General features: G+C 50.1%; 1 protein-coding gene across 4 annotated transcripts in view; it reads left to right on the forward strand.

Annotated features, from left to right (window-relative positions):
- The window catches only part of RUNX1 (RUNX family transcription factor 1), a 242,891-nt gene that overhangs the window by 197,144 nt on the left and 20,773 nt on the right, over nucleotides 1–24,974 (forward strand). For 3 of the 4 annotated variants that reach the window (XM_040620989.1, XM_040620988.1, XM_040620990.1), the window contains one exon: nucleotides 7,785–7,976. The exons of the other annotated variant lie outside the window; for it this stretch is intronic. In XM_040620989.1, coding sequence (XP_040476923.1) covers nucleotides 7,785–7,976 — 192 coding nt within the window. The remainder of the gene's footprint in view (nucleotides 1–7,784; nucleotides 7,977–24,974) is intronic. 4 annotated transcript variants of the gene reach the window in all.

Genomic DNA, 24,974 nt, shown 5'->3' on the forward strand with positions numbered 1-24,974 from the left:
TCGGGACAGTGTATGCGTGGGGGGGGGGGGTAAGGGTGTCGTCTGCGTGTGTGTGAAAATACTCACTACAAAAAAACCCCAGGGGATTTGCATCCGCTCTTTGCTTCCACGAGGGTGTGAGGCCTTTTATCCATTCCCTTCTCTTTTTTAGCATGATGAAGAAAACACTAGAGAGTACAAGCTTTGCAGACTGTTTGACTTCTAATAAGACAGCGCTCCCTGAAACTTGATAAGCTCAATTATGGCACAATTCCTCCACAAGTCGTTTTTCTGAATCCTCCGTTGCAGGGCAGCTGAAAACTTTAGTTCAGGCTTCCTTCACCCCAGACACATTCTACTTTCCTACGTTCTGATGGAGGGCAGGTGGAAGGCCCCCCATCATGGAGGGTCTAGCATCTGTTCAATGTTTCATGAGCCTGCCGTGGGCCGGATGCTCCCGTCGGTGCTAGGGATACAGCCGTGAAGAAAAGAGGCAAAACCCCACCCCATCATGGAGCTTACAGTCCAGTGGGCATGGACAGACCACAGTCACATTAATAAGTACCATAGAGACAACCGAAGAGAAAGGGCTAGGCATTGGCTGGGTCAAGAGAGTTTGCAATTTAAACTAGGGTGTTCAGGAATTCCTCAGGGAGAAGATGAGATTGAAGTAAAGACTTGAAGGATAGAGGGGATGTGGTCCACAGATATCTGGGAGAAGGATATTCTGGGCAGAAGAAAGAGCAGGTACAAAGGCCCTGAGGCAGACATGTAGGAGTAACAGCAGGGTGGCCACAGAGGCTGGGGCAGAGGGGAGAATCCAGACTGTCTGCCTTCTAGTTTCAAAGTAGGGGGTTTTGACCTTAGAAAGCAGGCTTGGCAAAATGCCAGCCTGGCCTCTAAAACACATGCTTTATGCCGTGTGAGCGGCCACTGTAGGACCATGGTTGGGAAGACCCAGGATAGGGAAGCCCCCTGCACAGCCAGACTTGTGGTCTCTCGCTTACCTCTTGCAACGTGCAAGAGAATCAATGCTCTTCCCAACCAAAGGCATCGCTGTCCCAGTTGGTGACTCTCCCGGGGTAAAGTATCATGTCTGTGGGATCCCTGTGTTGAAACACATTACCTAGGAAGACGCAGCATCCTGATGGAACTTCTCTATACTGGCTCCGTGTGGTTATCCGTGTGTAGGAGACAGGAGGGCACCTGCCCAAGGCATGTGGGTGAGGGATGTGGACAGTTGTACAGGTAGGTGATGAGCATTAACCTCAGACTTAATTTTAACTCCTCTTGCTGCTGATGAGAGGGAATGGGCAGGGGACCAAAGGGTATCATTCTTTTCTTTTCTTTTCTTTTTTAAGATTTTTACTTATTTACTTATTTGAGAGAGAGCGTGCACATGTGTGCAAACGAAGGGGGTGCAGAGGGAGAGGGAGAATCTCAAGCAGACTCCACACTGAGCGCAGAGCCCGATGCGGGGCTCAGTCTCACGACCCTGAGATCATGACCTGAGCCGAAACCAAGAATCGGATGCTCAGCCGACTGAGGCCCCCAGGCGCCCCTAGGGTCATTATTTTCTATCCAATCAGAAAAGCAGAGAAGTGAGACTCTGGAGAAGGTCCAGCAGGCGGGCTTTCTCCGCAGCTACAAAGCCCTGAAACTTGCTAGGAGGTTTTGAGGTGCGTCTAATGGCCCGCTGGCTCTGGGCGCAGCCTTTGGATGATAACGGGGAAGGGCCCAAAACCCAGAATGTGATCCCCCAGTGAGGAGAGTAGCCCGAAAGGCTCAGTGAAGACTTGAGGGGAGAGAGGAGAGGATCCAGGAAGACTGCTGTCCTGGGTCGCTCGTAACTGTCCAAAAGGCCGCTGACAACATAGCAGGAGGCGGAGGGAGAGTGAATTGTCAGTGTGTGTTGTGCAGAGCTGTGGCCCAGCAGCTCGCAGGGGGGGTAGGGCAGGCTGGGTAGAACCCTAGCTTTGAGATCGAGCTCCAAAGACCCATTTGACAGTTGAGCTTGGGACTGACTCCCACGGGCCAGGTGTCTGGCTGGAAAAAAGACAGACAGAACCCTTTGAAAGTCCTAACGTCATACGAAGTCGTTCAAGAAAGCCTGCGCTTGGAGGCGTCCAACGAGAATCAGTTGAGTAGCTAATTGCTGCAGATATAATTGCTGTGAATGCTTTTAGAGCCCCTCGGAGTAATCCGTCTTAGTCCTTTAATTCCAGGCTTTCAGATAAGGAGGCTGGGTGATGAAGAGACTTGCTCTTGTCCGCAGGAAAGTTGGGTGGAAAAACAGATTTATAATGGAGGTTCTTAACATGCAGACTGGCAGTCACGTTCCGCAGGTGCCATGTTGTTTCTCTAGGGGAGAGAAGGATGGGAACACCTGGGTTCACACACCCCCATCTTTGTGGGCACCCAGAAGTCTCCACTGGAATGGAATGGTTTCCTCATAAACCTTTCCTGCGCCTCCTCGCAGTCCTTCCTTAGATGCCTGGACAGGAGTTACTTTCCACTTGAAAATTCTGGGTTCACCTTACAGATCAGCCCGGGTACAGCCGCAGTGAGTCACTGACCCAGCTCCGTGATGGCAAGGGAGAAATGGGCAACACCTACCTAGCTGTTCAGCAGACTTCTGGCATTTTCAGCTGCTCTGCCTACATTGAAGAGATAAACGATTAAGAAAAAGACCACCAAGTGGTTGTCACCAAAACAAGGCCAGCGCTCGGTGCTCATGGACACTTAGCCTAAACACAGCTCTTGTCCATTTGATGCGTTCGTTTCCAGCCCAGGGCAAATTAGAAGCAAGCTGAAGGCGCATGCGCCGCAGGGAGGAGTCGCTCAGATCCCTAGGATAGTCCGGGACCAGCAGCATCGGCATCACTTGGGCCTTAGTAGAAATCTAAATTCTCGGGCCCCACTCCAGACATACCAAGCCAGACCTGTGATTTGGATTCTCATTCAGGTGTGTGAGACGTAGCTCCCTTCTAATGGGTCACAAGACGGCTCTGGCTCTAAGCACAAGCTGGGAACAGACGTGGGATAGTAAAGGGCAAATCCTTACGCAGCTCTGCTGGCCCCGTGATCTATAACCACCTAACGCTGTCCACCTCTCCTCTCTACTCACTGGGGGTGCACACCGGACGTGCACAGAAATTGGTATTTATAGATGCATTGAGCAAGATTGCAGGGGTGGGGGTTTGAGGGAGTGGGTGTGTTTTCAGACCTGCCCTCTTTCTCTAATTGGCTGTGTGAGATTAGATAAATGACATAACCTCTCTGACCTCACTTCTCACACGCAGATTAAAAAACAAGACTGATTTCTCCAGCTCTTCTCCAGTTGGGAAGTTCTCTAACTTTGTACGGATCCCCTAGTTCAAAAATATGTGAAGAAGTTGGAGGGAAAAGTGAGGCTACCAAAGTTTATATAGAATTGGGCAGTATAGAAACGTGTAGATATAATATGTATTCTAATATATAATGTAGTAACATATAGATCACATGTTATATTTTCTATATATATTTCTAAATATTTCTATTTCTATTCTATTTTCTATATACACGATGGGACAATACTGCCCGACATTAAATTAGCAGACTGATAGGTTTGCGGTTAAGAAAATTTATGTCATTATCTACAAGGTGCTTTAGAGAAGGATCACATTCCCGTTTAGTATGATTACTTTCCTGTTCTCGGGACTTCAATGACCCTGGAACCCAGGGTTTAGACTGTTACACCAGGAAAAGTGAGCTGTTCTCTACACGCATCAATTTCTTTTCCAAAGTCATAAAGCAGTGGCAAATTAAGGGGGGGGGGTAATCCATGTTTTTTATGCAGATCCGTGTTGTTAATATCAGATTGATTGGCGGGCATCTATCAAAATACATGTGTGCTTTTAGAAGAATCACAATGTAATATGTAGATGGATGCAGACGTGGGTGGATACACGCAGAGAGAGAGGTATCTTTTTGGTATTATCATTTTGCGTACATTTTCCTCAACTGCTCATCGTGACCATGCTTTGAGTCTACACCTTCCTACTTTTTCTGCTGAGAATCTATCAAGAAAAGTAGTAAGCCCATACCAGAAGCATGGACTAACAGACTGCCGTAAAATTATTCTCTCTGGCCAAAATTTTCCAGGAAAAGGTGACAGTTTAGCCTTACTTGTTTTCTCTGCTAGAAGAGCATATAGCATATTTCACGGTTCAGCAGTGATTTCTTGAAAAAGATAGTTCCGTTATGGATGAGATATGCATACCTGCTCAGTCTAGTTTTTATAGCAGAAAATTGAAAGCTGGTCTCATGATCCATCACAGATATCATAATATTTAAGGATGCCTTGTGGGCACCCAGCCCAGAAAACTACAGGACATATGTCTTTGGAATGAAGAAGTAAAATTTAGCAGATGGGATTAATTTCTTTTTCTTTTTTTTTTTCTTTCGACTTTTTATGACTCCACATATATAATAAAATCCTAATCAAAGGCTTTTTTTTCAAAATGTGGGACTGGTCATAGAGAAACATAATTTAGTATCCTTTTCAACTCTGGTCAAGATTCATTAAGATGTCCTTGTATGAAATCTGGAGGTAGCCACGATTTGAAGGACCACTGTGTCAACATGTTCAGGGGACTTCCCGCGTGCTCAAAAACCCAGGCGGCCAACATGCGAGTGTTTAGGACGGTGTGGTAATTCTACAAGATCTGATCCAGAGTTGAATTCCTTGCTGCTCTCCAAAGCTCAGGACTCAGCAAGAAAGAAGGAAAGTGAGTTTGATAGTGGTCATTTCCCATACTCCTGTATTTAAAATTCAGGGGGCAAATTGACATTTTAATTGCACACAGATACAGGAAACCGGAGACATAAAGCATTCATTTTCCCCCCACTTGAAAGTTTATATCGGAAGCTTCTGTATTTCATACAAAATATTGCTCTTTGGCCCATGAAATCTGATGGCTTCAGAAAAGAAGAATGAGGCGTTCTTTTGATCCAGCTTAGAAATGCATCTGAACCACACCTTTAATATGATAATGTTTTTTATTTCCCCCGTGCGTTGGTGTTACAGCCCTCCAGCACCACGGTGAGGAAGGGGCTCAGGATTCCCCGCAGAGGCAATAACACTCTTACTACTGCCAGGACCACATGTGGGGAGGGTGTGGAGTGAACGCTCCCCCCACTCCTCCAGCATTAAACTCAGCCTCCCGACTCTCGACTCTCGGGGCTTAGGAAATAGCTCAGAGTGAAGAACTGTTTTCTCTGAAACTTATGCCTGAACATTCCTGCTAAAGCAGACAGTCATCAGCTAATCTCTGTAAATGACTACGATTTTGGCAGGTGTCAGCTGGTACAGAAATTGCTCACATGTTAAAACATTTTTTTAAACATAGGGCAATGAGAAGGGACTAATAAAAAAAAAAAGGAGTCTCACATTGTGCCTGGTCACAGTAGTGGGTTACCTAAAAGGACTTATTCTCTCTCTGTTTCTTGGTGGTACGTGGTCCCCAAGTTTGGTGGCTGAGACAGACACAATTGACAGCCTTTCTTCAAAGGCCAACCATAGCCTCCAAAATGCCAAATGCTTGTATTTAGAATGATCTCGTACACATCATTCTCCTGGATCACCCACTGTCCTTGACACGGTGTTCTTCAAAAATGCCACTGGGTGCCCAAGGAATGTGGTTTTGAAATGGGTACAAAGCCTGCTGGAAGCCTCTGCACCATGACTTCGCCAACCGGCATTCTTTCAGAGGCGGTAGAACTGTCCAGAATCATTTTTCCTGCCTTCCTCTCTGCTCGACTCCTAATACCAGCCATTAGGTCGTGCTAGGCATTTAAAAGGCTGAATTACTATGCTTTGAATGGCTTTTGAGTTGGAATTGTTTTTGCGGCAGGAATACCAGATTTTTCAGTCTGATCACCAGAAAGCTAAGAATCTGTCACAAAGATAAGAGAGGGGGAGGAGTCAAGGAAAGAGCCCTCCAGAGACAGTTACACCGTGGCCAACTGAAATAGAATGTTCTAGAAAAAGACATTTTCATACTTCTGAGGGAAAGAGATGACAGGAGTGGTTCCGGGACCTGGCCCTATGGCCTTTTGCCCACAAGGCCGGTGCTTAAAATACTCAGCCAGTAAGAGGCCTCTCACATGTGTGCTGGCCCTGTGTGACTCAGGCTGTTTGTGTTCAGGTCGAGTGTCGTGGGCTGCAGGGCTGAATCAGAGTCCAGATTTGCCTTGGTGACACATGAAAAGAGGGAGCATTGCATTTGAACTACACAAATATTATGCTTAAGTCGTTTTCCTCATTTTGGAGCCAAACAGGTCTTGTTCATGATAAAATCACTGCAGTATAGTGGGGCCTTTTTTTGGTCTGGAATTTGAGACCGTGTCAACTGTGCCAAGGGGCCTGGCAGCAGGAAGAAACGGCAAGCCACGGACATTTGGAACCCTAATACAAGTTATAAAATTTAATTTTGTAATTGTAGCGATTGGGAGCTGGGCTAAAATATACCTCTCCCACTCCCTACTCCCACCCCGGGCTGGGGGGAGTAGAAGAATGCAGGGATCCTCTTTCTACGTGAGGTCTGGGTCGGGGCATGTGAAAGAGCCCTTGATTACGGTAGCAAGCAGGCTGCTCCTCCATGTTGTTTGGAGGCCGCCTGATGATGGCCCGGGGTGGGGGGGACGGTGAAATCGGCCACTGACTCTTTATTCGAACCACAGGGGTGAGGAAGGAGCAGAGGCACATCCTCTTTGAAGGGAGAGTGACCCGCCTGGCCCCACGGCGCTGTGTCAGTACATCCTGAACCTCAGTTCTGCCGATAGGCCTGAGTGTCCAGTTTAAAGCCCTGTCGTTGGGGGGATTAAGGAAGGAAATGGGAGGCCCAGCCCTCCTGGCCTGTCCCGTGTGAATGGTCTCTGCTCACTGCATCCCCGTGACAATGATTTTGATGGGGAACAAGGCAAGGATGCTGACTGTCAATACGGACAGCTGAGGGGCCCACCTTCCCCCCTTGGATTCCTGAGCCCTTGGGGGAAGCTCATTCAGTCTACCGGCACAACCTCTGGGCTCCCGTAGGCTCCACCTTCCTGTCAACCCTTCTTAGAGGGCACACCTAGGGAAGCCGGCTTCAGGGAAGAAGAATGCTGAAGAATGCTCATGAAAAGCTTTCGAGGAGAGGGAGAGGAGAAGGGCCGAGGGGCTGCCCATGCCCTGCATTTAGTAGGAAATCTGACCTCCCCAAGGACTGTGGGTTTGCAGCCACACCTCATTTCCTGTTGGAAGGGGCGTGCGCTAAGCTCCAGGGCCCACTTTGCTGCCTCTAAAACCTGCCAGTGGTCGGGTTTGCAGTAAGGAGCGGCGGTTCCGATGCCACAGGGAGGGCACCTTTCCTGGCTGCCATAGCTCACCCGCAGCGCGTGGCCAAGTGCCAACCATTAATGCATCTTCTCTCCCCCCCCCACCTTACACTGGCACCCATCCCTGTATGCCCACTGCCTTGTGCCCGGTGGAGATGGGCACACAGGGTTGGTGAGATGGGGCGCAGACCAGGGGAGCACCCAGTGGCCTGTGATGAAAGGGGGCCCCCATCTGCCGTGGGGACCATGGCCCCGAATTTCCATGGGCAGCCAGCCCAGTGTGTGCCAATCTCCAGTAAATCCACATTGGGGGTGAGGGGAGAGGGAGGGGAAAGACTAAAAAACCCCGAATTTTAGGAAATCCACAATACATTTTCTGATCTTTTCCCTCCCTCCTTCCTTGCCTCCCTCTCCCCTCCCCACCCCCACCCCCCTCCCCACAATAGGACATCGTCAGAAACTAGATGATCAGACCAAGCCCGGGAGCTTGTCCTTTTCCGAGCGGCTCAGTGAACTGGAGCAGCTGCGGCGAACAGCCATGAGGGTCAGCCCACACCACCCAGCCCCCACACCCAACCCTCGGGCCTCCTTGAACCACTCCACTGCCTTTAACCCTCAGCCTCAGAGTCAGATGCAGGGTAAGTACCTGGAGGGAGCCCGCTTCCCGCCTCGCCCTCGGGCCGAACCCCGCCCCCCAGACCAGTCCTGGCTTCTCCTCCTTGCTCAAAGGGTGGTCCTCTGACCAGCAGCCCGGGAGTGTGTTAGACAGCCCCGTCTCTGGCCTGCCCCAGACCTCCTGAGTCGGGTCTGCGTTGTAACGAGACCCCTAGACCGAGAGGCACTAGTGCCTGGCCTGTGGAGAGAGATATATCTACGTGTAGATAATATCTTGAATTTTTTAAGAGTTAGCTTTGGCTGTGTTGTTTTCCTACCTACCCAGTAGGCTTCAACACGCGCACACACACACACACACACACACGGAGACAACCCAAGCAAGGTGAAAGTCAGGACATTTGAAGTTCTCGTTGTCTTCAGATTATTTGTGGCACTTGTATCTAATATATGTTCTTTTAAAAACATAAAGAAGTACTAGGAACGTCTGGATGCCAGCACATCAAAGGTATTATTTATAATAAGTAAACTGACAATCAGTAAAGAGTGCAGATGAACTCCCCCCCCATACACATACCTGGGGTTAGCAAGCAATTGCAAAAACACTGTAAAATACAATAATTGCACAAAACACCCGGTGCCAAATTAGATAATACACAGAGTTCATTTGCACTGTAGAAGCCGCTGACGTCAATGATTATTTGCTCTGTGATACCATTTCGAATTTCCGAAATGTAGTCATTTTCTCTGCGTGCGACGCAGGACACAGCTGTGTACGATACGGTCACAGTAGGATTCTTTCTCCAAGTAGCAGGCTTGTCTAACTCAAAGGGAGAGATAAGCAACACATCTGGGGGAGAGGGCAGGTGGCCAGCCAGGGACATGCTACTTGCCCTCTGGGACCGCAGAAATTAGCTTCCCCAGGCGTTTTCTCCGTGCGAGTCCTACCTCGGGATGTGTGCTCATCAGGAGTTTTTTAAGGTTTCCGGACCAGTCGCTTGCTTTGGGGGTTAGCACATGAGGGGCTCTGGAAAGGCGCGCACGCTCTCTTGCACAGAGTGTGATGGCTCACGCCACGAGCTCTCCTAGGTATGTGTCTGGGGGAGGTTCTGCTGTTTGAGTGGAAAGTTCCCAGAGAAGGCTTCCCGTCGGATGCCACGCACACAGCTGCTAAGTGGCCCGCCCGTAGGGTGGCCCCTTTATCTCCAAACAGAAGCCTAAAGCTTCATGTCGGAGGGCTCTCTCTCCTCCACGGACTCGTCTTTGGTGTATTTGGGAGAAAGCCTCCTTGAAATCATCAGTTTTGTGGTGCTTATCGTGAATATTTGTTCAAAATACGCATATTGATTTTTTTTTTAATGCCAAAATGCAAGTGTGTGCGGTAAATGGGATCGAGTTAAGTGAGAGAGATGGGTGAGGGGTGAAATGAAACTTTCCTTCCAAACAGAACAAATTCTCGAAGAGATTCCTTGATCTTGTGTTCAGGGCCATTGAAATTAATTTATGCCATCTTCGGGCCTCCATTTGTAGCATCAAAGGGAAGACTTCTATTTTCTTGTTCTCTCATCGTGTAATTGACGACTTAGCCCACTGGGCTGATAAAGGAACTTGCCTTTTTCTACTGATACTGGAACCAAAACTATGAAGCATTTTTTTAAAAGCAATGGAAGATTCAGCCACAGGGCGGCAAGATGAATGGTCACCGTTAAGTCGGCTTTGTTTCGGACAGTTTTGGTGAGGAGTGAATCAGATCTGATGGGCTTCCTTGTCAGATAGGCTCCTTTTCCCAAAAAGAAGAGGGGGGAGGGTGGTAAGTGAATTCTTGTCCTCTGCCATCGGCAGCCCTCGGGTGGAGACGGTACCGCGGCCGGACGGGCATTCTTTAGCTCTTTGGAATATTGATGCTTAGCTGAGGATCAGGTTTAACACAGAGCCTCACCCCTTCCTTGTTCCTTTTCAAAACTTCTTACTTCTGCAACATGTAAGTAATAATAACTTGCTTTTAGAGTGCCCCAGAGGCTTGGTTGCTGCTCTGAAGAATGTGTTAACTATATGCTGATGCCCTTTCTTTCCAAAATATGATTTGCCTATTCCGTCCTTAACTTGGAAAATCGTAGGAACTTCTTAAAAATAACTATCTGGGATATATTCATGTAAAACTACTTTTCCTTTTCCTTTCTCTCTCTCTTTTTTTTTTTCCTGTAAGAAAATGCTTTTTTACCCTAGTCATGTTTTGAGTAGACCCTTGGGATGTTTTTTCCCTGAAATTAGAAAGTTAACAGGGATAATGGTAAAGTCTCTTTCAGCCAGAACCTTCATTTTGTTCTTGACAAGTAGGAAAATGGTGATTTTCTTGGCTTAGCTTTAGAGACTCCATATTATATTTAAGAAGATGCTTTATATAAAAATCCAGCATGTGTTTATGGCTCTCTTTGAAATGGCAGCCATCGTTGTACGAAAAAAATCCCAAAGGTAGTCACAGCCGTTCTACAGCAGTGCGGTACAGATGTGTGCTTGTTTTCAGCCTCGGGAACCGTCCGAGGCTGGGGCTTGGAGGGATCGGGGGTTGACCGAGGCGCTGGGGCTTCACCCGGGGAGTTACGCCCGCCCCTTTAACTCTGTCACTAGGAAATCACGGATCTAGAATAATGCGTCTTTGTATCTAGAATCAGATGTGCTTGAGAATCACTCAAAATAGGCATCTCAAATGATCTGAAGCAGGGTAAGGGAAGAGGGGGGCAGGTTGCCATGCCACCAAACCGCTGTTTATTTGTTGAGGTTTTAACTATTAAAAGGGCTGAGGTTAATTTCAACTTCCTCCTTCACCAGCTCTTAAAAGTGAATAGAAAGCCATTTTGTCATGGCTGCACGATTAGTGAAGACATCGTCAGGAACTTCTGCAGGCGGATTTTAGAATTCTCGTTCGGTCATGGGAAGGAACACGGACACGTGTCCTTTTGAAGGATGGGACAGCACAGATTCTAGTGAGATGAAGTCGCGGGTGTTGGATCGGTCACACACACTCCCTTAGAGGTGGCTCCAGGCAACCCCAGCAAGTACTTTTAAGAATTTGACTGCTGATTTACCAAAAATGATGAACCACATGTAAGGTTGCATAACCCCCTCCTTTCTGGAGAGATGGAGACAGACTTGTATCTGCTGGTGCAGAAAACTGGACAAAGAGGCCAGTTTTGTTGTTCCTGTGTGCGTTGCCATAATCGTCAAGATGTGACATTTAACTCTTTAACTGGACCGGTTATGATAGCTTTTGGCACAGGTCAGCCTTCTGTATCCATTATTCCGCTCTCCCCACAATCCTGGGGTGTGGTTTAGAGACAGACCAGCTGAACTTCAGAGGTTAACAATTGTCCAGCGTCTCTAAAAGCGTAAGTGACAGACTTGGACTCAAACCCAGACCTTTCTGGCTACAGAGCCAGGGCTGACGGGTTGGCAGGTTCTCTGGGATCAAGGATTGATTAGACCCAGGGCTGACCAGCGTCAAGAAGAACCCCGATCGTCAAAGGGGAGATGGGAGAAGTGCTGGGCTGGGCATTCCCTTGACGGGCCTGTATTGAATGCAGTCTGTTATCCTTAGATATTGTTAATAATGAGAACCTTAGGGCCAGTGTCTGTGGTGGGCACCTCGATAAGCTGTCTTTTCTGATGGGTGTGGGGGGAGGGGACATGTACATTTGTTTTTCAAGTTGGGAACAAAAGAGAACTTAGAATAATGCATCTCTAGTGCAAGGGAATGAAGGACAACGGGGAGGAGGACAGCTTCCCAGCTACCGTCCGTCTGCTTTCCTGGGGCCACAGCCTGGCCTTCCTGCATAGAAGAGTCTCTCTTGGGGTCCACTGGGACTAGCGCCTCCTTAACGTCCAAATCCAGGCAACCTCTGATCATCCTTGAAGAGCCTCGCTTTGAGAGTTGAAAGTATGGTCAGGGAGTATACAGACCCCGATATCTCAGATTCACCTCCTGATTTTTAGTATTCCAAACAATTTTTGTGATGTTAGCCAAAGGTTACAGTTACTTTGGAAAGACTATGTTCTCTGGTACTGTTGTCTGTGACATGATATGATATTTTGAGATATGAATTGACTTCGTCCCTCTGCTGTTTTTCAGGGTTAGTTATGTCCGTGTTTACTAGCTGCTTCGACAAAAGGGAAAAAGTCTTTCCACTTCCGTGTAGGAGGACAGAGAAATCCCCTTTCCAGTCTTGTGGGTGAAATATCAAACTGCCTAGCACTTCTCTTTTCTTCTCCTTCTTCTCTGTCTCTTTGTCTCTGTCTCTGTCTCTCTCCCCTTCCTTCTTCTTCTAGAAGTTCAAAATCAAAGTAGGAAGTAGAGGCTACTGTCCGACTCCAGAAATTTGCGCATATAAATCTATCAGTGCTCTTTTAATGGTCACACGACAAAGCAAAATAGTCACGGTGCTAGGAATCAACTTAGAAGGCATGCTGTGAACACGAAAAGTGAATGATTTAAAAATAACTCTCATCTAGGTGTGGTAGAATTTGAGAGCCTTTCAAAATTGACAACAGAATCTTATACGATTGAAATCAAGCCTGGATCAGGTGTCCCCATGAATAAATAACACTAAATAAATGCAAGAGGAAACGAAGGGAGGGAAAAGGAAGATGGTGGCATAGATGTGCCATGAAGAGCTGACACGTGGGGTGGGAGCCAGCTGAGGGGTGCCACCTCCATGTCCTGTCCCCTCTTCTCCCAAGCAGGCGGAGGGGTTTGACTTAACAGAGCTAGAAGCACTCCCAGGGCAGGAACTGAGAACTCAGTTCACGTTTTCTGTGTTCTGGGCTGATGCCATGTAAACTGTAGGTTTAAGGAAAGTGTGAAAAGCTCATACTAATGAATGGCGTCGCAGACATTCAGAAAAGGAGAAAGTAGGGTGGGAAGAAAGCGAAGCCTTTGTTTTCTCCTTAAAAAAAAAAAAGCCCTAGAGCCTTCGCGTCCTGGTGCCTTTGTGGCTTGAGTCTGATGTGGCCGCACTGTGTCTGTCACCCCTCTTTCCGCTCGCTCCTGTGCGTTACTTAATGGTCCTTGGAGCGGACGCCACCTGACGTTTGCTCCCTGCACTCTTTACGGAGAGGCCTCGCTACCAGCACAGAACTCCCTTGAACAGCTCTGTGCAAGTACTACACTGTATTTGCAAGCCCCACACAGCGAAGTACTTAATAACCCGGCCCTTCAAAGGAGCCACCACCCGGCGGGCTGTCAGCACTGCAGTCATCAGCAACCACGTGTTAGCAGGACTGCGTGTTCACGCCGCACGTTTTCATGGATGTCGTTCAAGGTGACCGGACCGTGTTTTCCCCAGCATGTTGGTAGTGCCTTGTGGGCATCATTCCTAATTGCAAGAAAGAAGGGCTCACACACACCGACAAAGGGTTTTGTGCGGAAGAGTAGGTTTTTAATAAGACTGTAATTGGAGCACTTGCGTGACAGCATCAGTTAATAAAGCGAAGCTGAAAACCGAACGTCCAAGAAAGATAGCGCAGAGTGGCTGAGAGTGAGGGCTCCACAGGCAGGCCACCGTGGCCCAAAGCCGGCCCACACCATGTATTGCAATAGTTCCTTAACCTCTTAAAGCCTCGGTTTCTCCATCTGCAAAAGGGGAGTAACAGTTACACTTGGAGGTCCTAGGACCACCGTGAACCACAAAGCGGAGAGCCATAGCGCCGGCCCGTGGATAGCACTTAAAACTGTCAGTTAGCTGGTAAGCTCAGCATCACCAAACCAAGTGTATTCATTTCCAGTGGCTGCTGAAACTCGATAGCTTAAAACCACGGAAATTTATGATGCATGTTCTGAAGGCCAGAGGCCAAAATCAAGGTGCCGGCAGGGCCATGGTCCCTCTGAAGACCCTAGGGAAGTATCTTTCCTTGCCTCTTCCATCCTTGGGCGCCGCCAGACATTCCCTGGCTCGTGGCTGCGTCATTCCCATCTCTGCTTCCATCTCCGCCTGGCCTTTGTGCCCATGTCATCCCCTCTTCTGTCTCTTCTAAGGACACTTGCCGTTGGATTTAGCCCCCCCCCCCCAGATAAACCAGAAGAATCTCATTTCATCTCACTCAATCGCGTCTGCAGATCGTTTCTCCAAATAAGATCACGTTCACAGTTCCACGGGTCAGAACACGGACACACCTTTTTGGGGGGCCACCATTTTAGCAATTATACCAGGGTGGAAAGGAGAGGAGGCAGTGGAGGAGTCTAGAAATAACTCTCCTCTGTCCCCCACCCCAGAACAGATATTAAGGGCAGGTCCATATGGGCTCGGTGTCTCATGCTAAATGCCTCGGTCACCTCTTCTCGCTACCCACCCTTCACCATTGCCAGAACTCGCTATCATGGTCCTTTTATTTCCCAGACAGGAAAATGTATGATTTTTTTTTCTTAAGTGAGATCGGATATTTCTTAACGTTTTTTAGAGCATCTATGGCAGATAGAGCCAGAGGGCCAGCAGTGCTCGATAGGGAAAGGGGGCTCTGCCCTGTGTCATGGGAGCAAAGCAGACCAGCAGACAGGAGGCCCGGGTGCCTTCCCCCCTCGCCCCCAACAGCTCATGACATTGTGCAAGGTAGTAAGCAGAGGCACAGAAAATGACAGGAAGACCACAGCCAGCCAGTTGGGATGGACTCAAGACCTCCCCGGAGCTAGGCATATCACTGTCGCATTTGGACAAGCTGCCTTTTTAAAAATGGCTTTACGGCAAGGCATTGTTGACCAGACACCCGTTTTGAAAGGCTGGTGATTCACTTTGCATACCTCATAATCCCAAATTTACAAATCACCCGAAGATAGCCTTTCGAATTTGGATATTTAAAAAAGAAACTTTGACTACGGCCACGAAGTCGTGTCAAAGTTTACCAAAAGTTGATACCAAAGGAGGAACAGACCATACATGCTGGTAGGAACGCAAGGCCCCGGTTAGAAAGCTCCTGGGCTTTCTTGCAAGGGGAGGTTCCCCCAAACCGAGTTGGTTTTACTCATTTGCGTTATTTTTCCTCACCATCGGGGAAGGGAAATGCAGGCCCCCGTCATTCAGTTATTTAAGGGCTCTGTAGAAGTCCACATGTATGATTTAAATAATGCTGAGGAACTATATGGACTTCTGCCTTCCCTTATTTCTCCCTGGCCCTCAGGGCATCACTGCCAGACCTTTGGGGGAAAGTGTACAGGGGCACGGAGCTTCTCAGAAGGCCACCTCTGTGCATATTTGTCTTATATCTTGCATTTTATGTTCAAAGCCTTAGCCCCACAGCAGCTTTCTTAGTACTGAACAATGGCCTCCAAAGCAGTAAAACAGCCCAATTGTTATGGAGATTAAAGGTACGGATTGCAAAACGCCTGTAAATAAAATCTTCACTGACAAACCCAGTTTCTTTCCATAGACCTTTCTAACATAATCTCTTTCTGGCAGAACATTTTATGTTTTGATACCAGAGATTCAGTTACCAACCACAGTAAATAAAACAAAATAATTTTAAAAAATAGTACAGAACTCACCCTAAAAACAAACATTGGCCAATCGTGTTTATTTTCTGTTTCTTTGTGCACACCTGAGGATTGACAGGAAAGAAAAAGGAAGGTAGTACTTCTTATCCAGCCGATTTTTAATTATCGAGCTATGGACAGTCTTCAGACTGAGTATTTAGCCGGTTCCGCCGTCCTACGTGGCATGGAATATTAACATTTATGTTTAAAAGAAATCAGTTTCGAGACCAAACCGTCTCAAGGCACCAAGTCCCTGAATGAGTCATGAGGAACACACGTTGGGCTGGAAAGACAGTCATTTCCTCCAGACACAGGCTCAAGTGCCACAGTGCTGGGCACCATCGTTACCCACCACGTCTTAGGGTCATATTTAGGGTCTAGAACATTCCCAATACTGTTTCAAGATTTTGAAAAACATCTCCCAACTGCAATCTACAGCAAGAGCTCACTACTCCTTCCGTAAAGGTGACTCTCCGTCAGACGGAAGCCCCTGTTTTTCCAACTGGAGGGAGTGTGAACAAGAGAGGGGAGGAGGTGGCAGAGGACTGTCCAGGGCATCCCGTGTCCCCCAACAGTTACTGGGTGGCCACGAAACCTAAGCTTTAAAATGCACACCGCAAAGGGACATAGTGCTGGCGGCTGTACGCCATCTTGGTTCTTCCACCCAATGTCACCGAGGCTCCCCATCCGTGAATCAGTGTGATCAGTGTGGTTAACGAGGTTTGGGCCACTGCGGTGGTGAGCTCAGTCCTGCTGGGGGGACAGGGGAGGAGGCATTGCGATCCTTCAGCTCTGGGGTTTGGGCGTGGTCGCCAGTGGTGTGGTCGCCAGTGGTGTGGTCGCCAGTGATGTGGCAAAGGCAGAGCATCCCTAGGGAAGGGCTGTGAGTCGGCACCACCCCGGGTGTGAGCAGCTCACCCATCCAGGACAGTTAAGTCTCCCAGATCTATAACTTGCTGATTCCCGCAGAGGATGTCTCTTCACTTACAAGCTTTATGTGTTCAATCTGAGTCATCCCAAGGCCAGATCCAAGACCCAGCGTGGTTACGCTGTGCCAGGTCTTCCTTCCATCTTTGGGAGAGCTACGTATGCACACTTCCTTGCAGGAGTATGGGGGGTTAAAGGACATCTCAAGGTGAAAAGGGAGGAGGAAATAATCTGGCTCCTGACTGCGCTTTTTGGAGTCGCAGGTCATACGAGGGAAGCGAACATGATGGTTTTATGAAGTCTCATGGGGTTGCTGTGCTGGGTGGCCACTCGCACTCCATTAGCGCATGTCTCTGCAAGATCAGATGGCAAATTACATGATAAAGTTATTAAAATATCTGTAAAAGTCAGCACAAGCTCAAGGGCTCGACTTGGCATTTCTGCCCGTTAAGTGGTTTATTTAAGATCGCTTCTCTCGGGGTCTGTTAATCTTCATCGTACAGGGTTGTAAATTGCCTGCTATGTAGAACTGTCATTGCCTGAGTGCAGCCGCGCTTCTGCCGCTGGTCTAAGAGGGCTGCTGTCTGAGGGGCAAAAGCACAAGTGTTTGACACAAGCGGTTATTCCCCCCCTCCCCCGCCTCGGTTTTGCTTGTGGTGGTGTCTCTACTGGGGCTGTGACTGGACAAGTCACCGCAGTGAATCATGACAAAGACGATGCCTGGTTCCCACGTTCACCAAAGACAAGTACAAAATAGTGCGAGCTCACAGTTCCAGAGAGGACGGATATTGTTGGTTTCTTCCGTCCCCACTGCCTGCCACCCCCACGAGATGCACGGCGTGGTCCTGAGGGTCCTGCCTGCTGCGCCTGCGCGGACGCGGAGCCGCCACGTGACCAGGTCCACTGTTTCCTTTACCGCCAATGCAGGTCCCCCCGACTCATAGAAGCAATTATGACATGGTCTCAAACGCTCAGGTTCTGTAATTCTGGACGCTGCAGCTCCTGGAGATTAACGGCCACGCCTCACATTCTCAGGGAAGACAGCAGGGATGTCCGAGAACACCTCTACTCCGTTGCCTGTGATTAAAAGGCCACCCCCCACCCCGCTTTTTTTGGTGATATTTTTGCTGTGGGATCAGGCTTTCTGAGGCACCATATGTTACTAAATGAGAGAAGTCATTGCCCAGACGTGGATCTGTTTAATTTAATATGATTTTCCACAAATTACAAAGCATGACTTTAAAATTGAATTTGTGCAAAATTACAGATGGCCAATTCAGGTGGAAGGGAGAGGAAATCTTGTTACTCTTATTCCAGAATCTCTTCCCGAATTCCTCATTTGATTCTTTCACGCCTTGGGGGAGGGGGTTAGTGGGGGGGGGATACATTAGAGGATCTGTAAGGGATTTCTCTTCTTTTTCAAACTTCCTCCCTGGTCAGTCATGGCTCCCTCAGAGGGAGACACAGCAGCCGGGACATGTCAAGACAGAACGCCAGTTCTGTCCATCCATTCCATCAGTCAGGGTACACCTGTTCCTCCCACCTTATCATCAGAGGGGACTCAGGGAAAACATGGAAGCCCCTAGAATGCATTTCTGAGAAAAGCAGAATCTGGGATCTATCAATTAACACTAAATCTCTATGGTGGGTAATGGGTACGGACTTAGGAATTCAGATCCCAGGTTGGCCACTCAGGTAGTTAGATGACCTTGGGAAAATCACTGAAATCCTTCGCGCCACTGCTCCCCATCTGTAAAATGGGCATGGTAAGAATAGCATCTGACTCACTGGAAAGCAGTAAGCCTACGTGAGCTCATACGTGTATGCGCTGGACGCCTGGCACGCGGTGAGCATTGCATGGCTTTTGTCCTCTTCCCTCAGGTCCTTGCTGCGAGGATGGAGATGTATTTTCATCAAGTACTTAGCATAGAGCCTGGTACACTTCAGACACTAAATACATGCTCGATGTTATTCGTTTTACTCTTACTGCTAGTATTGTACCCGCGTGGGTGGCAGTGAAGTCTCACCAGGGTGTTGCAGTCCGTCCGTGCGTCCTGTCAGCTGAGCCACACCTCGTTCCGCAGGAGGACAGTCGCCCTGCAGTGGTTTTAGTAGTGTCCTCAGTCGGGTTCCGCTTCCTTGGGGGAACTCCAACAGGAGAACCCGTGAGCACTGCTCGGCAAGATCAAATGGGAATGGTAAACTGTGAGAGTTGAAAGGGACCTTACACATGATTGCTCAAAGCCCTGTGTTTTCCTCATGAGACCCCCGAGGCCCCGGGGAAGTACAGGCACTGGCCCAGTTGGAGGCAGACGTGAACTCCCAGTCTTGGGACTCCTGGTCCAGTGCTCGCGCCATTGGTCCGTCCCGCCCCTGCGTCAGAGGTGGCCACAGAATATAGTCTCTGCTGTCAGTATGGAACGTGCATTAGGACATGGCACTGTGCTCAGCCTTCCACGGCCTTTTTCTAGAAGTATGCTGTCTCCTCAAAGAGATTCAGGCCCCCATGGGTGGATTCTGTATCGTGTGCTTCTGTGTGCCTCCATTTTCAAAATGCTGAATTCCATGCTTTCGGAGTAGGGGGTTTTCAAAAAGGCAAGGAGAGAATACCCATCTCAAGGCCACCCTCTGTCCTCCTCAGCCCTGCTCCCTGGGGGCCAGCAAACAGCTGCAGAGAGGCTGACAGGGCACTCCCTGACCACAGGGCCCACGCGGGCAGCAGCCAGAGATGAACCCCGACCCATCCCCTACTTGCATGAATTGGACACATTCAGAGAATGTGAATGGTCAGCCTCTTTGGCATTTTTAATGAACCATCTACAAAGGGATTTCTTTGAACCGAGTTTCACCTTCCTGTGTGATTTTAAGTAAATACCTCCCTGGGCCGATTCCGCCCACAGGCCCGGGCCTTGAAAGCCTGCTGGCGGCCTGGGCTGGCGGGCCAAAAGGAGGCCCGCAGACAGGTGTGCGAGTGTGGCGGGGCAGGGCCGGGCAGCCACAGCTGTGGGAACAGAGCGAAGCCGCGGGGGGGCGGGGGGGCTGGGGCCGAGTGACAGTCCTGCGTCCCTGTTCAGGACCCCACCGCCAACTTCTGCACTTGCTCCCTGAGTAGTGCATGGCCGTGCAGACGAGGAAACTAGAGTCAGAGACAGGCGTCCCAGTGATAACCGTTGCCGTGATTTCAGAGTCAGGGTCACGGAGAGCAAGGCCAAAGCAACCCCGAGATCTTCAAGGGCAGAAACCGAATGCCCCTGGGTCAGAGGCGCTGTATCGAGGGTCGCTTCTGGGCTCGCTTCTGTTGCTAAGACCCGGTGACTCGGTAGTCACCTCTCCTACGTAGAACTTACTTAGGGGTTAATCAAGAGAAGTGAGAACTTGAGGCCGTGTGACGTGGACTTGTCCTCCCATCTTCGCCTCCCACAGTGCACGGTTTTGACCTGTCTTGACCACGGCCCCAGGGGCTTGAGCTCCAGGCCTCGCATGACTCTCGTGGCGCCTCGCTGGTCTGAGGACCACGAGTTTCTAAAGAACAGACCCAAGGAGGAGGCAATGAAGGAGATGCTGTGAAATGGCCTTTTCTGACTCAGAGAAACAGATCCACTCAGAAACACAGCACCACCTGGTATTGCAAACTCTCCCCCAACGGTCGTGATTTCCCCTGATTTGGGCAGTTTTTACAGCGACTTTGAACTTCTGACCATGGAGACGATTGAATCCTAGAAAGCTGGACCTGAATGAGAGGGCCAGACCTCCTCATTAGACAGAGGAGGCACTGGGAGCCCAGAGACTTGCCGCAGGTCACACAGCTGGCTCCGATACGCACACGCTTAGCTCTCCTGCCCATCCTCCCCAGATTGAACACATTCCTAGTATTTGGATACGGCGCAGTGAGCCTTCCCTAGCAGTCCCTGCAAAACAGCACTTATGTGAAAGAGGGGCTGTTGGAACAAGATAGGGCAAACACCCTGCACACTGCTCCACCCAGTTTCTCATCTTTATATTACCAAAAAAAAAAAAAAAAAAAGGTCTCAAATAACCCAAACAGGCAGGGTCTGATCTGCAGACAGTCTGCAGGCATCCGCCCAAGAAGCTGCTGGTCGGCTGGTCCATCCTCCACTGATTTATGTTGTGTGTGTTAAGCCTTAAATTGTTGAGACTCTGGCTGGCTGCAGTGGTATTACTGGAGGGCTGGTGCATGTTTTCAGCTCACGGAGCTGGCTCCGGTACTGGAGGTGTTGGCCTCAGATCAAGTCCAATCTCACACCTGTCTGAGACAATGAGGGCCTTGTTAGACACATCTCCAGTCAAGGTGGCTTGGGCTGCTTATTTTTCACGTTCAGAACAGAGCGGCGGGGGGGGACCTGGGGGCCAGGGAGAAGCCAAGGCGAGACTGGGAAATGCTGGGGTCAGCTGCCTCCCTTGCCCTCTCCTTCCCCCCCCACTTTCACTGCCCCCCCATTTTATAAACTTTTCCTTATTTTTGGAAATTAAAAACAAACAAACAATACCAACAGTAGCCCTCTTATGAAGGAGAATTTCCCACTGCAAAACAAGAAGCTCGGGGCCTGAAGGAGAATAAATTCACAGTCACCAGGGGGGTTGAGCCACACAGCAGAGAAGGAAGGGGGTGTGGGGGGGGGTAGCCCCCATACCAGGGCCAAAATCCGAGCTTTTTTCCACACGAATGGGGTCTGTGCAGGAAAGGTTTTCTCTTCTTGTTTTCCCTTCCATGGCTGACATTTGAGGGACTGGGGCAGTAAGCAGAGGGGAATATTTCCCCAGCTCTGTGTTATTGGCTGATGAACCAGCAAACTGCTCTGTCCCCGCTCTGTCCCCACTCTGTCCCTCCTGTCCCTTGTTACAACACTGTGGGCCACCAGCACTTAAGTCTGCAGACCCTTTGCAAAGCCAGCCCTCCAGAGACCCTGACCCGAGGCAGCCACGGGGCAGGACCTCATCTGGACCCAGGTCAGCCATCCTCGAGGCTGACGGCTATGTGTGACCAGTACTCAGTCAAGGCCACCCCAAAGTGACTTGCGTTGCATGGGACCACGCGATGTCGAAGCCCTTGGGATAAGAATCAAGGAAAAGTTTCCCGGAGTTATCCAGCCACCCTTTTCTGCCAGACCCCACAGTTGGCCCCTCGTTAGCACCTAGGGACTCCTCCCTCGTGGAACTGTCACGTCTTGGCGGCTTGAGTAGCTCAACGAGTCTCTCCGCCTCCTTCTCGGGAAGCAAGACTCTTACCTGAGCGGGGACGCACGGAGGGGCCAGCAGTCACTCCCTTCTGCTTGTCCTCCAACGACAAACAGGCAGTCCCCCCATCCTTTCAGCACCGAAAACCAGGGCTTAAGTGCTAAGCCCCACTGCTGACTCATAGCCTCAGCCTCAGAGACACGGCAGGGGAAAATGTGCAGGCTGCTTCTTTTATCTGAGGCCTGGGACTTCAGAGCAGATCACCGTGAACCCCGCTGCCCCGGTTTCTGTCTGCGCACATCAGCCGGCTTCCCCCAGGACACCTTTTCTGAGGCAGCAGAGTGAGGCGTGGGAAGCAGCGAGTGATAGAAAACCTGGGGGCCTCTGGCTCCCTCCCGCCTGGGTTCGAACCCCTTCCGTGTGACCTTGAGTGACAACACATGCGAAGACCCCGGGCCGTGGGAGGTGGCATCACTGCTAAGACCGTGGCCTTCTGGGAGGCGGAAGGCAGCACTGCAAAGCCTCCTCTTTGCGGCCTCTCTGTCTGAATTCGTGGCCTGGGGAGGATGGTGGCTGAGGAAGCAGATGTGGCCCCCTCAAGCTATCTGGTGGCCAAGGAGGACCGGATACAGAAACCAAAACTCTGCTCCTACTGAGATCACTTTAACCACGGGCTTCTTCGCTCCTTCTCTAGCCCTGCCTCCGGCTCTCTCTGGCTGTGAGGTTTCCATCCCTCCCCTGAGCCATCCAGGCTCCGAAATGACCAACCGTGAAGCGGACAAGGGGTGGGGGTGGCGGGAGGCTGGAGCCCTGAGCTCTCTGTGAGCTGCTGCCTTACCTGCCTCCTCTTCTGACCTCTAAGCACCCCCCCACTCTCACCCCCCCCCCCCGATCCTGCGACTCTTCAGGGCACCTCCCTGCCTCTCTCCTTGAGGACATCTTTTTCCCCTCCGATGATCGAGCTGGTCCATCTTCTTTCCTCCCGAGCCCATCGTTGTGGCCTGGGACTCCACCATCTCCCCATGCCTTGCCCCCATCATTACCTGATGGGGTGCACGTTGCTGATGCCCTGATTGTCATGGACTCCTGGGAACGAGGACCCAAGATTTCCCTCTGTGCTTTGAGATCATCCAAATCTCGAAACCGACTGATAAAATGCTTTCCAAGCATCCCCGAGCCCTGAGCACCTGCACCCTCTCCTCCCCATCTGCAGTCATGGTTCTGAGAGCGACAGGCCCGCCTTGAAGGCTCAGGCAGGCAGGAACTGTCTCTCCTACTTCTCCAGACCCCCACGACCCTAGCCCCGATCTCCAGGGTAAGGGGTGAGTGGGAGTCACTGAGGAAGATTTTCCCTGCTCTCAGGACAGCAGGTCAAAACTGGTGATTGACACGTTTTCATCTCAATTCCAAAATTTTCTGCCCCGAATGATTTCCTTCCTCCCATAGCACCAATTCTAGGGCAGAGCCTTGCTTCTTAGTTCTGTGACTGACTCTTCTTCCTCCTCCCAGAGCCCAGCTGGCAGCCTGGGGGAGGGAGCCTCGGTGGTCCCACCCAGGTGACAACATACCCGCCCCTTTCCCTTCACTTCTGCGACAAGGAAGATGGGAAGTGTCTGTGCTTCTTGACCTTCTGACCCCATTACCTTCTACAGCCTTCTGTTTTCTAAAGCTCCTGAGCTACCCTTTTCTTTTACTGCCCCCCCCACCCCCCAGGCCAGACTCTCTTGTGTCACTGTCTTTCCTTGCCAGCTGCCTTGCTCCTCGGACAGCTCACCTGAGGCTGTCTTCCAAATCCCTGAACCTGGTTTTATACATTTAATTAGCGATTTGGACCCCAAAGTAAGAACCCCATCCCCCCACCTCGCTGCTGCCTTCCGGACACCTGCGCTTTGCCCCCCTTCCCCTGCGTTCAGGTGTGTCCCGGTGTCCCCTCCTTCCCTAAAAGCAGTCTTCCTGGTTCCGGCACTTCTCAAATCCATCCTTCCATCCATCCGCTCTTGACCTTGGTGGGCCCTGCCCACCTGTGAAACCAAGCCTCTTTCTCCAGTGGACCCGTTGCCCGGCCTTGGGGCCTCAAGCCCCCCAGCCCTGAAACATTTCACCGCCACCACCGCGATGGCTTCCCTCTGTGCCTAAGACAGACGATAAAGGCCAAGTTACCCCCTTCCCATCCCAAGTTGTGGTGTCGCTTTATGGTCCTCAGCTGGTGGACGAGGGCCCCGGTCTGAAAAAATAACAGAATGTGCGCCATGTGGGGGGTGGCGGGAGGCCATTTGTCACCCTCTTTGTCAACCCTCCCTTTCGCTTTCTTTGCCTCCTCTTCCCTCAGTTCCTCAGAAGCCTCTTTTGTTCCAGGCAAGGGGAAAGTACTTCGGATGTGTTGTTGAGACTGGTTTGCTGTTTTTTTTTCAAAGACGGGAAGTTCCTGTTTATTGGAAAGGGTGTTCGTTTCCAAAGACGTTACAGAGCCAAACAGCTATAGGATGATTTCTCGCTGCCTTTTTTCGGGTGGCACACAATACGAAAATAATAATAATAATAAACCAATGAGAGCGAGAGAGTCAGTGAACACAAAAGGAGATGTTAGAATAGGTTTTTGTTGGTACTTGCATTTTCTTGCTGAAAAACAGCAAAGACCCTGAGGTACAGAGGTGTGGACAGAAGCCTGATGTTATCTGGCCCCTAGAAATCCTGCCTGGAGTCCAGTGGCAGGCGGGATCCAGAACTCAAAAAGACGGAGGCAACTGGGCCTGCTCAGTACAAACGGTGCTTTTAGTCTTTCGTAAACAGCCGGTGCCCCAGGGCTCAAATCCTTCAAAAGTTTGCCTAGGTAATTGCGTTTCATTGCTGTCCGGCATGTGCTCATCGGCTGATCTGGAAGTTCAGACAGCCAGGCCAAAGCCTGCGAGACTGGAGCCGAACGAGCCCGTGAATTTAATCCCCTTGAAAGACAGACTAATACACACGCGGCTAACTCATTATTTTAAGTGATGTGAGCAGAAAAGGGTATGGCACTTTCCAGAAACAGGGTTGAAAATCAGCACATTGCAGCCACTTGGTGGTTGAAGGCCATTAGAAGGAAAGGCGGACCCAGGGCGACGATGGGATCCTTGCTGCCCCCTCCTTGTTTCTGGAAGCCTGCCTCCTCCCCATGGCCACCCCAACACATGGGGGGGGAGCTCGGAGGGAAATGTTGCCTGCCCTCCCTGCCCTCCCTGACTTTGACTTGGGGCATTTGTGAATTTACAGCAACAGACACCAACTTTCAGTTGAGATTTGGGGGTGTTGGGGCTCAGTTTCAGGGTGGAAAGGACTTCCTGTCAGCCCCACAGAGCTCAGAATTTCAGGCCTGTACACAGGAAAAAGGATCCCTTCCCCTGTGTCC

The sequence above is a fragment of the Ursus maritimus genome, unplaced genomic scaffold, assembly GCF_017311325.1.
Source record: "Ursus maritimus isolate PB19 unplaced genomic scaffold, ASM1731132v1 scaffold_4, whole genome shotgun sequence".
Taxonomy (NCBI): Eukaryota; Metazoa; Chordata; class Mammalia; order Carnivora; family Ursidae; genus Ursus; species Ursus maritimus.